Raw genomic sequence first — 16089 nt, 5'->3', positions numbered from 1 at the left:
CTTGCATTTGTATGGCGCCTTTAACATAGCAAAACGTCGCAAAGTGCTAACAAGAACGTTATCAATAAAAATTTGACACCGAGCCGTAGAAGACGCTATCAGGAAAACTAATGGTCAAAGTGGTAGGTTTTAAGGAGCATCTTAATTGAGCAGAGAGAAGCGGAGCGGTTTAGGGAAGGCATTCCAGAGCTTTGGGCCAATACACGGCCGCCAGTAGTGGAGTGATTAAAATTGGAGTTGCTCAAGATGTCAGAATTGGAGGAGTGCGGTGATCTCAACGACTTGTAGGGCTGGGGGAAGTTACAGAGATAGGGGCGAGGCCATGAAGGGATTTGAAAACAAGGATGATTTTAAAATTAAGGCGTTGTCGGACCCGGAGCAAGCACAGGAGTGATGGGTGAATGGGTTAAAATACGTTTTGGATGAGCACAAGTATATGTAGGGTAGAAGATGGGAGGTGGTCAGGAGAGCATTGGATAATCAAGTCGACAGTTAACCAAGACATGGATGAGGGTTTCAGCAGCAGATAAGCTGGGTCAGGGAGATGATAGAGGTGGAAGTAGGCAGTCTTAATGATGGAGCGGCTATGCAGTCAGAAGCTCGTCTCGGGGTCAAACCCCCAAGGTTGTAAACGGTTTGGCTCAGCTTCAGACAGTTGCCGGGGAGAAGAATAGAGCCAGTGGTCAGGGAACTATGGTCAGGGACCAAAGATAATGGCTTCGGTCTTCCCAATGTTAACTTGGAGTAGATTTCTGCTGTCGGATAAGCAGTGTTACAAATCAAATAAATAAGGGAAGGAAATCTTGGCTGTAAATTTCAGTTGCATTAACCACCAAAGTGTTACCTTTTTTATCATTTATATTTACAAAATGTCTTCTCTACTACTACTACTACTACTACTTTCTGCCCCCCCCGTGTCAATTTTCACAAAAACACAGGCTTCCCAGATGGTATTAGGTACAGTTCCAGACTTTCCCATTCTTACCGTAGTTTTCTTCTGAATAACAGTGATATTTTAAGACATTGCTGATTTTTAAAGTTCTTATTTCCCAGAAGTATTAGGCTTCGATGTACAAGTCCTCCCCACATGACAGTGAATTAAAGAGAAGAAAAGGGTAAAAGCAAATGAAAAGGGTGGTTGACGAGAATAGCAGAGGGAGAGAGGAAGAAAAGGGAATGGGAAAACAGTTAAGGGATAGGAGATGTGTGATGTCCAAAATCCAGAATGTTCTGACCCCCCCCCCTCCCTCCTCCTCCCCCCCCCCCTCCTCCTCCCCCCCCCCCCTCCTCCTCCCCCCCCCCCCCTCCTCCCCCCCCCCCCCCCTCCTCCTCCAGTGGCCCGACCCCTAGGCCCGGCCAACCTCTGGTGGCCCGATCTCCCCCCGGCCTCAGCCCGACCAACGATGACCTCGTCCCCCCAGGCCTCGGCCCAACTGACATCCGGCGGTCCAACGTCCCACCCCACCCCCACCCCCACCCCCACCCCCACCCCCACTGACCCACTCCCGTTTACTGCAGTGTTTCAGTCTCAGTGGTTTTACTGATATTTATAAACTACTCAAGGTGCGTGATGACAATTTACAAGGTTCTCATAGCTACTTGATTGAATTGGCACCTTGTAACTCGTTGTCAGCCAACTCTTAACCTAGATTTATTACAAAGGTGTGAATTGTTTCACTGCTCAGCAGCATAATTAATTGATATTTTCTTCACTGATGAGGGAAAAAGGTGCACTTATGCCTGTGGTGTATTCAGTGCTTTAACAGCAATTTAAAAGATAGCCAGAAGCACAGTCTCCAATCACATTAATAATGTCCTGTTGATGGCACGCACAGGGTTCTCCTCCCTGCTCCCCCCACCCTCCCGAGGCCCAACCGATTCCCCTCTCTCTTTCCCACCCCGCCAGACCACCGACCCCCCCCCCCTCCCTACCTATCTCCCTCGGCCCAGGCAAAGACGTTCCGGGTATTTCCGGATTTCGGACCAGCCTTGGTCCCAAGGTTTCCGGATTTCAGACGTTGCACTGTAGTAGACTGAAAGACCCAGAAGGCATACACTATATATTACGTAATATGTATATATGGTCAGGTTCTTTTGCATGGGTAGTCTAACGGTTAATTTAGTTGTCCCTAATCCTAATGAGGGACATTTCCTGGAGGTGAGCTCCTCTAAGGTTGGATAATTACCCAAACTTCCACTAATTGTAAGTGGGATTTTAATCTTGTACCAGACCAGGTTTTGGACAGTTCCTGAAGGAGCTTTTGGGATTTTGTGGGAGGAAGGGAGGGCAGGTGATAGAATGAGGTTATATTACCCCACCATGCAGGACTTTACCCAGTATTCATGTCATTATATATATCACCAAATTTACAGTTCTTATGTATGAAGGAAGACATCACAAGGTGCTGATATTGATCAAACAGTAGTCTCTAATATACTGAACTGATGATAATTCCTTCACTGACAACAGGAAATGTACTTGTGGAGAATTAACAATAATTTCCTCTTTGACTCCAACTTCACACAAAGGCTAGAGATGATGATCAACAAATACCTGAAGGATAAATCGAGAAAGCAGGAATGGGGTACTGAAGTTGCATGTTCAGCCATGAACTCATTGAATGGCGGTGCAGGCTCGAAGGGCCGAATGGCCTACTCCTGCACCTATTTTCTATGTCTCTATCTATATTTCTAAGGGCTCACTCACCTCTGAGTGTCCTTGTCGAAAATCCTCAAGGATCCCACTGGGAAATGCAGTCTTTAAAAATATGAACCTGGAGGGGTAGGCATTCTATAATGCAGAGAAGGGCAGAGTCTGTTATCAAATTTGAGAGAGAATGAGAATGTGAGAAAGGCCCTGAGATGTGGAATCCTCTCCAGCAGACTGCTCACTGGATATTAGTTCAGGGACCAATGTACAGGAGCTAAGCTGGGGTACGGCACTTCTGGGCTGAAGCATGGCACACTCTTTTTCTCCCCCTTTTTTTTCTATTTTTGTTCTTGTAATGGCTTCTAGGAAGGGTATTGCAATTGTATTGGAACATTTGTACTATTTTTAGTCACCATATATATCTTAGTCTGTAGATCAGCCCCTGTTTATACTGTTGACTTTCAATGATTCAGTCTGAAAGTGAATACATTTTTTTCATATATTTGGAAGCTATTCAGTTTTGAAACAATTCACCTCTTTTGAAAAACAAAATTAAGGTATTAATCAGTCATGACAGCATGTGGTGTTGCAGACTTCTAAATTACTGCCTTGGTTAATTTGACTTTTTTATGCTCAACAATCTTCAGAACGAGAAATCGTGCTGGAATTGGAAAGAATGCGAGCACAGCATGGTATTCTGAGAAGAGACACATCTCCGTCTCGTCTGGACAAATTTGTAAAGACTTTGGAGGAAGAAAGGGATTATTACAAATGTGAAGTGGAATACCTGCAGGATATGGTATCTGGTAGAACCAGCCCATTCTGTTCTCCAAGATGTGGCCGGAGTTCAACACGGGCGCCACCTGTGAAGGTACTGAAACCTTAATGGATGTTGGGGATAGGTTGACAGTGATGTTTTAGATTTCAAATAACTAAAATTACTTGAGTGTAACGTGTACATCGTGCTTACTGTTCTTCACTTTCCATTATTGTGTCTTGATATCTTGTAATTGTATAGCAAAGTAAGTTTTCAAACACTTGTTTAAAAATTTTTTCAGGGCATCAAAGGATATGCTGTGTTATGCCATGTAACCTATAATAGAAACATAGAAAATAGGTGCAGGAGTAGGCCATTCGGCCCTTTGAGCCTGCACCGCCATTCAATAAGATCATGGCTGATCATTCCCTCAGTACCCCTTTCCTGCTTTCTCTCCATACCCCTTGATCCCCTTAGCCATAAAGACCATATCTAACTCCCTCTTGAATATATCCATTGAACTGGCATCAACAACTGTCTGCGGCAGGGAATTCCACAGGTTAACAACTCTCTGAATGAAGAAGTTTCTCTTCATCTCAGTCCTAAATGGCCTACCCCTTATCCAAAGACTATGTCCCCTGGTTCTGGACTTCCCCAACATCGGGAACATTCTTCCTGCATCTAACCTGTCCAGTCCCGTCAGAATCTTATACGTTTCTATGAGATCCCCTCTCATCCTTCTAAACTCCAGTGAATAAAGGCCCAGTTGATCCAGTCTCTCCTCATATGACAGTCCAACCATCCCTGGAATTAGTCTGGTGAACCTTTGCTGCACTCCCTCAATACCAAGAACGTCCTTCCTCAGATTAGGAGACCAAAACTGAACACAATATTCCAGGTGAGGCCTCACTTAAGGCCCTGTGCAACTGCAGAAAGACCTCCCTGCTCCTATACTCAACTCCCCTAGCTATGAAGGCCAACATACCATTTGCCGCCTTCACCGCCTGTTGCACCTGCATGCCAACCTTCAATGTCTCATGAACCATGACACCCAGGTCTCGTTACATCTCCTCTTTTCCTAATCTGCCGCCATCAGATAATATTCTGCCTTCGTGTTTTTGCCCCCAAAATGGATAACCTCTTATTTATCCACATTATACTGCATCTGCCATGCATTTGCCCACTCACCTAACCTGTCTATATCACCCTGCAGCCTCTTGGCATCCCCCTCATAGCTCACACCGCCACCCAGTTTGGTGTCATCTGCAAACTTGGAGATATTACACTCAATTCCTTCATCCACATCATTAATGTATATTGTAAAGAGTTGGGGTCCCAGCACTGAGCCCTGCGGCACTCCACTAGTCACTGCCTGCCATTCTGAAAAGGACCTGTTTATCTGCTTCCTGTCTGCCAACGAGTTCTCTATCCACGTCAGTACATTACCCCCAATACCATGCACTTCGACTTTGCAGCCGAATCTCTTGAGTGGGACCTTGTCAAAAGTCTTTTGAAAGTCCGAATACACCACATCCACTGGTTCTCCCTTGTCCACTCTACTAGTTACATCCTCAAAAAATTCTAGAAGATTCGTCAAACATGATTTCCCTTTCATAAATCCATGCTGACTTGGACCGATCCTGTCACTGCTTTCCAAATGCACTGCTATTTCATCCTTAATGATTGATTCCAACATTTTCTCCACTACTAATGTCAGGCTAACCGGTCTATAATTACCCGTTTTCTCTCTCCCTCCTTTTTTAAAAAGTGGTGTTACATTAGCTACCTTCCAGTCCATAGGAACTGATCCAGAGTCAATAGCCTGTTGGAAAATGATCACCAATGCATCCACTATTTCTAGGGCCACTTCCTTAAGAACTCTGGGATGCAGACTATCAGGCCCCGGGGATTTATCAGCCTTCAATCCCATCAATTTCCCGAACACAATTTCCCGCCTAATAAGGATCTCCTTCAGTTCCTCCTTCTCACTAGACCCACTGTCCCCTAGTACATTCGGAAGGTTATTCGTGTCTTCTTTCGTGAAGACAGAACAGAAGTATTTGTTCAATTGGTCTGCCATTTCTTCATATACCATTATAAATTCACCTGAAGCCGACTGCAAGGGACCTACATTTGTCTTTACTAATCTTTTTTTCTTTACATATTTATAGAAGCTTTTGCAGTCAGTTTTTATGCTCCCTACAAGCTTCCCCTCGTACTCTATTTTCCTCCTCTTAATTAAACCCTTAGTCCTCCTCTGTTGAATTCTAAATTTCTCCCAGTCCTCAGGTTTGTTACTTTTTCTAGCCAATTTATATGTCTCTTCCTTGGTTTTAACATGATCCTTAATTTCCCTTGTTAGCCACGGTTGAGCCACGTTCACCGTTTTATTTTTACTCCAGACAGTGATGTGCAATTGCTGAAGTTCATCCATGTGATCTTTAAATGTTTGCCATTGCTTATCCACTGTCAATCCTTTAAGTATCCTTTGCCAGTCTATTCTAGCCAATTCACACCTCATACCGTCGAAGTTACCTTTCCTTAAGTTCAGGACCCTAGTTTCCGAATTCACTGTGTCACTCTCCATCTTAATAAAGAATTCTACCATATTATGGTCAATCTTTCCCAAGGGACCTCGCACAACGAGATTGTTAATTAGTCCCTTCTCATTACACATCACCCAGTCTAGGATGGCCAGCTCTCTAGTTGGTTCCTCGACATATTGGTCGAGAAAACCATCCCTAATACACTCCAGGAAATCCTCCTCCACCGCATTACATTACTACCAGTTTGGTTAGCCCAATGAATATGTAGATTAAAGTCGCCCATGATAACTGCAGTACGTTTATTGCGCACATCCCTTATTTCTTGTTTGATGCTGTCCCCAACCTCACTACTACTGTTTGGTGGCCTGTACACAACTCCCACTAGCGTTTTCTGCCCTTTGGTATTCCGCAGCTCCACCCATACCGATTCCACTTCATCCAGGCGAATGTCCCTCCTTACTATTGCATTAATTTCCTCTTTAACAAGCAACGCCACCCCGCCTCCTTTTCCTCTCTGCCTATCCTTTCTAAATGTTGAATACCCCTGGATGTTGAATTCCCAGCCTTGGTCACCCTGGAGCCATGTCTCCGTGATGCCAATTACATCATATCCGTTAACGGCTGTCTGCGCAGTTAATTTGTCCATTTTATTCCAAATGCTCCTCGCATTGAGGCACAGAGCCTTCAGGCTTGTCTTTTTAACACACTTTGCCCCTTTAGAATTTTGCTGTAATATGGCCCTTTTTTGTTTTTTGCCTTGGGTTTTTCTGCCCTCCGCTTTTACTATTCTCCTTTCTACCTTTTGCTTCTGACACCATTTTATTTCCCTCTGCCTCCCTACATAGTTTCCCATCCCCCTGCCATGTTAGTTTAACTCTTCCCCAACAGCACGAGCAAACACTCCCCCCAGGACATTGGTTCCGGTCCTGCCCAGGTGCAGACCGTCCGGTATGTACTAGTCCCACCTTCCCCAGAACCGGTTCCAATGTCCCAGGAATTTGAATCACTCCCTTTTGCACCACTCCTCAAGCCCCGTATTCATCTGAGCTATCCTGCGATTCCTATTCTGACTAGCACGTGGCACTGGTAGCAATCCTGAGATTACTACTTTTGAGGTCCTACTTTTTAATTTAGCTCCTAGCTCCCTCAATTCGTCTCGTAGGATGTCATCCCGTTTTTTACCTATATCGTTGGTACCAATGTGCACCACGACAACTGGCTGTTCACCCTCCCTTTTCAGAATGTCCTGCACCCGCTCCGAGACATCCTTGACCCTTGCACCAGGGAGGCAACATACCATCCTGGAGTCTCGGTTGTGGCCGCAGAAACACCTATCTATTCTCCTTACAATCGAATCCTCTATCACTATAGCTCCCCCATTCTTTTTTCCTGCCCTCCTGCCCAGCAGAGCCACCCACGGTGTCATGAACTTGGCTGCTGCTGCCCTCCCCTGATGAGTCATCCCCCTCAACAGTACCCAATACGGTGTATCTGTTTTGCAGGGGGATGACCGCAGGGGACCCCTGCACTCCCTTCCTTCCACTGCTCTTCCTGTTGGTCACCCATTTACTATCTGGCTGTGTACCCTTTACCTGCGGTGAGACCAACTCATGAAACATGCTATTCACGTCATTCTCAGCATCGTGGATGCTCCAGAGTGAATCCACCTGCAACTCCTGTGCCGCAATGCAGTCTGTCAAGAACTGGAGGCGGATGCTCTTCCCGCACACATAGTCATCAGGGACACCGGCAGCGTCCCTGACTTCCCACATAGTACAGGAGGAGCATAACACGTGTCCGAGCTGTCCTACCATGCCTTAACCCTTCGATAAACTTAAATTGGCAACAACAATGCTAAAGGTTACTTACTGATAAAGAAAAGAAAAAGAAAAAAGATTTACCAATCACCAGCCAATCACTTACCCTCTTGGCTGTGACGTCACCTTTCGATTTCTTTCTACTTCTTTTTGCCTCCCTGCTGCAGCTGCACCGGCTGGCCTTTTGTTGGCCTCCGACGTCCCCAGACTCCCTGCTGCTCACACTCCCGCCTCTCCGACGCGCTGGGCCTTTTGTAGGCCTCCGCCGTCCCCGGACTCCCTGCTGCTCGCACTCCCGCCTCTCCGACGCGCTGGGCCTTTTGGAGGCCTCCGACGTCCCCGGACTCCCTGCTGCTCGCACTCCCGCGCCTCCAATGCGTTTATATTATCAAGGCATCTGATCTACATTGATCAAGTAAGTCAAATTGTGTTTTTATTACATGGCATTCTGGCAGTGTTAGTATTTTCAGGTCTGAATTACACAATTAAATTGTATATGTACTCAATCTTATCTTTTTAAAGTCCCAGAATACACAGGAAATGGTAGAGGAGATGTTCCAGGAGGCATGTAAAAGTCCTGGGGAGTGATGGAATGTGGTTCTGGGATCACTGGAAGAGGAGTGATGGGTGTGGGATAAGTTAACGGGTTCTGGAAATGTTGGGGAATAGAAGCAAAGAAATACAGAAAATAGGTGCAGGAGTAGGCCATTCGGCCCTTCGAGCCTGCACCGCCATTCAATGAGTTCATGGCTGAACATGCAACTTCAGTACCCCATTCCTGCTTTCTCGATATACCCCTTGATTCCCCTAGTAGTAAGGACTACATCTAACTCCTTTTTGAATATATTTAGTGAATTGGCCTCAACAACTTTCTGTGGTAGAGAATTCCACAGGTTCACCACTCTCTGGGTGAAGAAGTTTCTCTTCATCTTGGTCCTAAATGGCTTACCCCTTATCCTTAGACTGTGACCCCTGGTTCTGGACTTCCCCAACATTGGGAACATTCTTCCTGCATCTAACCTGTCTAAACCCATCAGAATTTTAAATGTTGCTATGAGATCCCCTCTCATTCTTCTGAACTCCAGTGAATACAAGCCCAGTTGATCCAGTCTTTCTTGATATGTCAGTCCCGCCATCCCGGGAATCTGTCTGGTGAACCTTCGCTGCACTCCCTCAATAGCAAGAATGTCCTTCCTCAAGTTAGGAGACCAAAACTGTACATAATACTCCAGGTGTGGCCTCACCAAGACCCTGTACAACTGTAGTAACACCTCCCTGCCCCTGTACTCAAATCCCGTCGCTATGAAGGCCAACATGCCATTTGCTTTCTTAACCGCCTGCTGTACCTGCATGCCAATCTTCAATGGCTGATGTACCATGACACCGAGGTCTTGTTGCACCTCCCCTTTTCCTAATCTGTCACCATTCAGATAATAGTCTGTGTCTCTGTTTTTACCACCAAAGTGGATAATCTCACATTTATCCACATTATACTTCATCTGCCATGCATTTGTCCACTCACCTAACCTATCCAAGTCACTCTGCAGCCTCATAGCATCCTCCTGCCACCCAACTTAGTGTCATCCGCAAATTTGGAGATACTACATTTAATCCCCTCGTCTAAATCATTAATGTACAATGTAAACAGCTGGGGCCCCAGCACAGAACCTTGCAGTACCCCACGAGTCACTGCCTGCCATTCTGAAAAGTACCCATTTACTCCTACTCTTTGCTTCCTGTCTGACAACCAGTTCTCAATCCATGTCAGCACACTACCCCCAATCCCATGTGCTTTAACTTTGCACATTAATCTCTTGTGTGGGACCTTGTTGAAAGCCTTCTGAAAGTCCAAATACACCACATCAACTGGTTCTCCCTTGTCCACTCTACTGGAAACATCCTCAAAAAATTCCAGAAGATTTGTCAAGCATGATTTCTCTTTCACAAATCCATGCTGACTTGGACCTATCATATCATCTCTTTCCAAATGCGCTGCTATGACATCCTTAATAATTGATTTCATCATTTTACCCACTACCGATGTCAGGCTGACCAGTCTATAATTCCCTGTTTTCTCTCTCCCTCCTTTTTTAAAAAGTGGGGTTACATTGGCTACCCTCCACTCCATAGGAACTGATCCAGAGTCTATGGAATGTTCGAAAATGACAGTCAATGCATCCGCTATTTCCAAGGCCATGGTGGGAAGGGACTCAGGGATGTGAAACTGTTGAGGACAGTGACACTCGCAGCTTGGCGATGCAAATGATTAGCTAAGAGCACTGGAACTGAAGTGAGTCACATGGGAAGAATATTCTAATCAAAGATGAATATTAGAAATATGGTTAAAATGGGACGGTTGTAAGTATAACAGGAAAGTGTTACAGACAGGTGTGATGGAAAAAGTGCAAGAAAGTTACAGGGTGTAGGTGTTACACGTACAGGTAGTGCATGCTAGACACAAAACAATACATCAGCAGTGAATCTCCCGTGACGTTGATCTCAGTTAGAGGATAGTCTATGTGTTTTAGATGTGTTGGGCCGAAAATTCCATTGGGGGTGGAGATGGGATCTCTTTCCCACATGCCCCCTTCTCCACTCCCCGCCGCACCCCCACCCCCCCGCCGTCAGCCCAGCAGTGATGGAGCAGAGCCCCCATCCACCCACATGCCTTGTAAAATGGAACAGCCCGCAGCTGCACGACCCGAGATTCCCCCAGGCCTTCTGGGCCAATGGTAAAAATTAACTTTGTGTCTTCAGCTCCAAATGAAGCTATTTTGCCTCAATACATCTCTTCTGTGATCAATTATCTTGGTCTGGGGACAGTTTAGAGCCTCTCAAAGGGCTTCAAAATTTTGGAGGAGTCATGCCAGCTTTTAGCTGGAAAAATTTCTGCTGAGGCATTTTAAGCACATAAATGCTAGATTTCCCACTGTTACTCAGCTGCTTCCTCAACATGACTCCTTAATTGAGAGGGTGGGGACAATCAAAAAAATCAGTCTTCCCACCAGAAAATTGTCAGTTATAAAAAAAAAAGTGATTCCATCCTATTTTCTAGCCACTTGACTGGAGATCTGCCCCAGTTGCACCTTGACCTGGGGCTACAAATTTGTGCCCATCATGTTTAAAAAGAGCTGAGAGGCTATAGTGCCATCTTTGGAGGAAATAAGAATACCAGATCTGATCATCAGAGCATTAACCACCAATTTCAAAAGGCTAGTGATGCTATAGAACTACAAGCTCAAGGATTCTATTATACTTGGATAGATATTCTGTTTTGCACTCATGATTTTGTCAGCTGGCATTTTCCCCAAATGTTTTTCTCCCCTTTCCTGAGGATGAGAAGTCACAGTATGGTTCCAACGTATTTGCAGCTTTCTGACACCCATCTGGTTGACTAATGTCCATTTGGGAAGAAAATCTGCCGTCCTTACCTGATATGGCCTATATGTAATTCCAGATCCATAGCAATATGGTTGTCCCTGAACTGCCCTCTGAAATGGCCTAGCAAGACACTCAGTTGTAAAAGACAGCTATGAAAAACAATAATAAGAATAAAACCAGATTGATCATCTGCCATTTACCTAGGCACCGGATTTGGACACGGCAAAGGCACATCCAATCCAGTTGACCCTGCAAAGCCCTCTTCGCTAACATCTGGGGACTTGTGCCAATATTGGGAGAACTGTCTCAGACTAGTCAAGCAAAAGTCTGACATAGTCATGCTCACAGAATCATACAGAATAATTCAGAAAACGTCCCAGACTCCTCCATCACTGGTCCCTGTATATGTCCTGTCCAATCTGCAGGACAGATCCACCAGAGGTAGTGGCACAGTGGTATATAGTTGGCAGGGAGTACCCCTGGGAGTCCTCAACATTAACTCCAGAGCCCATAAGCTCACATGGTCATACATGGATAAGGAAACCTCCTGCTGATTATCACCTACCGCCCTCACTCAGCTGATGAATCAGTATTCCTCCATGTTGAACACCACTTGGAAGAAGCACTAAGAGTAGCAAGGGCACAGAATGTACTCTGGGTGAGGGTACTTCAATGTCCATCATCAAGAGTGGCTTGGTAGTACCACAACTGACCAAGCTGGCCAAGTCCTGAAGGACATAGCTGCCAGACTGGGCCTGCGGTTGATGGTGAGAGAACCAACACAAGAAAAACCTACTTGACCTCGTCCTAACCACTCTACCTGTTGCAGGTGCATCTGTCCATGACAGTATTGGTAGCCGTGACCACCTTGTGGATCCGAAGTCCCGTCTTTACACTGAGGACGCCCTTCATCGTATTGTGTGGCTCTACCACCGTGCTAAGTGGGATAGATTCAGAACAGATCCAGCAACTCAAAATTGAGCATCCATGTGACGCTGTAGGCCATCAGCAATGGCAGCATTGTATTCCACCACAATCTGTAACCTCATAACCCGGCATATCTCTCACTCTACCATTACCATCAAACCAGGGGACCAACCCTGGTTCAATGAGGAGTGTAGAAAAGCATGTCAGGAACAGCACCAGGCGTAACTAAAAATGAGATGCCAAACTGATGATACTACAACACTGGACTGCATGCATACTAAACGGCGGAAGCAGCATGCTGTAAACAGAGCTAAGCGATCCCACAACCAACGGATCAGATCAAAGTTCTGTAATCCTGTCACATCCAGTGGTGAATAGTGGTGGACAATTAAACAACTAACGGGAGCCGGAGGCTCCATGAACATCCTCATTCTCAATGCTGGTGGAGCCCAGCACGTGAATGCAAAAGGCAAGGCTGAAGCGTTTGCAGCCATCTTCAGCCAGAAGTGCCAAGTGGTTGATCCATCTCTGCCTCCTCCTGAGGTCCCCGCCATCATAAAAGCCAGTCTTCAGCTAATTCGAATATCTCCACATGATACCAAGAAACGGTTGAGCACAATGGATGCAGCAAAGGCAATGGGCCCCAACAACATCCTGGCTGTAGTGCTGAAGAACTAGCCGCGCCCCTAGCCAAGCTGTTCCAGTATAGCTGCTACACTGGCATCTACGCGACAAAGTAGGAAATTGCCCAGGTATGTCCTGTCCACAAAAGGCAGGTCAAATCCAAACTGGCTAATTACCACCCCATCAATCTACTCCCAATCATCATCAAAGTGATGGAAGGTGTCGTTGAATGTGCTATTAAGCAACATTTACTCACCAATAATCTGCTCACTTTGGGTTCCACCAGGTCCACTCAACTCCCGACCTCATTACTGTCTTGGTCCAAACATGGACAGCACTGGGAATACCTTCATCTCACAGACTGCGGCGGTTGAAGAAGGCAGCTCACCACCACCTTCTCAAGGGCAGTTACCGTTTGGCAATAAATTTTGGCCTTGCCAGCGACGCCCACATCCCATGAACGAGTAAATAAAAAGTGGCCGTTCATCACGTGCGTCTAGATAATGTGTCAGTAGGCAGTTTGATATGAAGGATATCAAAGCCAGGAAATCCTTTTCTTGCCTGATGCCTGAAAATACATTTTTCTCCAGAGTTCACTGGACAGCAATACGGAACAGGAACTCTGTCTGACATTCTCCTTCCTGACCCCAGGAACTGATTCCAATTATTGTGGGGTTGCTGCTGTTCCCGCTAAGATTACTTAACTTCTAATTGAACCTTTTGGTCTGTATTACTTTATGGTATATATACTATTGCCTATACTAGACCACCTGGGAGCCACAGGTTGTCTTTTGTGATGGTGTATTTAATGTATGCAAGTAACCTATTACTGAAAAACCCAGCATCATGCTGTACAAAATTATTTTTTACACTGTTATATTTGTCATGTGATACTGTTACATACTTGTGTGCTTATTACTTTTCTACATTACTTAGAAATATTACATTGCCATCAGAATATCTGCCTATAAAGCAATAGGAAGCATCACCTGTGTAAATCCACAACAATACCAAAGTCACATCCATTAGTATTGATCCAAATATTAACTCTCAGAAGAATTAGATATCTGGTATTTGAGTACAGGAGCCAAGGATGTCTTACTATAGTTATACAAGGCCTTGGTGAGACCACATCTGGAGTATTGTGTGCAGTTTTGGTCTTACCTAAGAAAGGATATACTTGCCATAGAGGGAGTGTGGTGAAGGTTCCTGAGTAATTCCTGGGATGGCAGGACTGTCGTATGAGGAGAGGTTGGGTCGACTAGGCCTGTATTCACTAGAGTTTAGAAGAATTGAGAGTGGATTTCATTGAAACGTATAAAATTCTGACGGGGTTGGATAGACTGGATGCAGGGAGGATGTTTCCCCTGGCTGGGAAGTCGAGAACAAGGGGTCACAGTCTCAAGATACGGAGTAAGAAATTTAGGACTGAGATGAGGAGAAATTTCTTCACTTGGAGGTTGGTGAATCTGTGGAATTTTCTACCACGGAAGGCTGTGGAGGCCAAGTCACTGATTATACTTAAGAAGGAGATAGATAGATTTTTAGACACAAAAGACATGGGGAGAAAGCGGGGATATCAGCCATGATCATATTGAATGGCGGTGCAGGCTCGAAGGGCCGAATGGCCTACTACTGCTATTTTCTATGTTTCCATTTGTTTATATCTAGTATATATATTGTATAAATAAAATTATATATTATGCTTTCAGCAATATCAATGTGCTAAATAAATTCATGTTAGTGGTAATTAAAATGGTATGTGCTTACTGTTCATATGCTTTGGTTAAATGCTAGGTTTTTTTTTACAAACTATACTGACAGAATATTAGTTTTAATGCATTAAAAGGAAATGTTATTTCTTCCCACAGAGTAGTAGCCTCAGCTCTGAACTCTTGCAGGCTATCAGAGAGCGGAATGAGTTACAATCAGTGCTCGACAAATTTGAACAACACATGGCAGAAATCCAATCAAATGTCAAGGCGCTGACAGCAGAGCGTGACAAACTGCTTATGATGTATGAACAGGTAGTGGTGGAGTTTTAATGAATTGTGAATTCTTCATTTGGTGTAGTAAGGTATCTATTCAACTAGTATGGCCTTTTAGAAGATTTGTGGTGTAAGGCCATTTTTGCAAAACAACCTTAACAAAAAGTGCCGCTTGTAGCTGTCACTCATTGCTAGTACCTGAATCTGGATTAAGTGACTGAGTGAATGTTTTAAAGGCTTTTGCTAAACTGTCAAACTCTCAAGCCTTTAGGACAAATCAAGCACCCATCTTGAATGTACTTGTGGGTCTTTGACAAATGTTATTTATTCCATGTTGTGTACCTTTTCTCTTAGCTTGCTAAAGAAATATTCTCATCAAAGTAGTCTAAAACACACCAGGTCATAGCTTCAAGGCTACTTATGTGGAACTAAATTTAATGTGGGCACAAATGCAAGGTAATGTCCATTGACAAAAGTAAAACAACAAAAAAATAGATTATCGTATCTTTATTAAGTGCATTTAGTGTTGTTGGTTAACTGTTTTAAAAATAAGCCAGATGAATATGTGCAAGTGCAGTTTTAAAAGTTATCAGGATAAATATAAAGAAAGATTTGGATTTATATAGCGGCTTTTACAACCACTGGACGTCTCAAAGAACTTTACAGCCAGTGAAATGCTTTTGGAATGTAGTCACTGTTGTCATGTGGGAAACGCCATGGCTGCCGGGTGATGGGTCCCTAGGGAGCTCCCCGCTCCAAACAAATCCCACCAGATCTCGGCAACTTTCCCCCCCCACCTCCCGCTATTTAAAACTCCCCCAACCAAATAGACCCTAATAGGGGAGCTAAGCACGTAAACCCAAATCCTTATCCCCCACCCTAGCCCCAACCCTGCGAGTCCCACGAGTTTGGGCCGACCTCAGGCTTCCTACCACATCGCCCATCGACGTTCCCCGGCCGACCTCCGACGCCCCCCGGCCGACCTCCGACGCCCCCCGGTCGACCTCCAATGTCTCCCAGCAACCTCCAACGCCCCCCAGTTGACCTCCGGCATCTCCCGACGACCTCCGACATTTCCCGGCGACCTCCGAGGACCCCCAACGAGTCCTACAAGTTCTGGCCATCCGGGCCTACCACAGGCTTCCCATCGCTGACCTCCGACGCCCCCCCGGCAATTCCCGGAGGCAGCGCCCTTGACCTGGACATAGGGCCTCCGCCCCCCCTCCAGTGACAATCAGAACACTTTCTGCGACAGACGACCTCCTCCTCAACGACAACCGGGTCCCCCTCTCCCACATCGGCGACTGGCCGCCTCTCCTCCTTCAGCGACGACTGGAGCTCTCCTTCCCCACCGGTGACCTGGCCTCTTCTCCATCTCCAATACGTGGTGAGTACCATG

The 16089-nt window shown here is 45.5% G+C and overlaps 1 protein-coding gene across 1 annotated transcript in view; it reads left to right on the top strand.

Moving 5' to 3' along the window:
- cep135 (centrosomal protein 135) overlaps positions 1-16089 on the top strand; it is a 233192-nt gene that overhangs the window by 92645 nt on the left and 124458 nt on the right. The window contains exons 12-13 of the mRNA XM_070869899.1: positions 3298-3521; positions 14574-14729. Of these exons, the coding sequence (XP_070726000.1) occupies positions 3298-3521; positions 14574-14729 (380 nt within the window). The remainder of the gene's footprint in view (positions 1-3297; positions 3522-14573; positions 14730-16089) is intronic.

Source organism: Pristiophorus japonicus, chromosome 2 (assembly GCF_044704955.1).
Source record: "Pristiophorus japonicus isolate sPriJap1 chromosome 2, sPriJap1.hap1, whole genome shotgun sequence".
Taxonomy (NCBI): Eukaryota; Metazoa; Chordata; class Chondrichthyes; family Pristiophoridae; genus Pristiophorus; species Pristiophorus japonicus.
The sequence above is the reverse complement of the archived record's forward strand: the minus strand, read 5'-3'. Positions and strand labels throughout refer to the sequence as shown.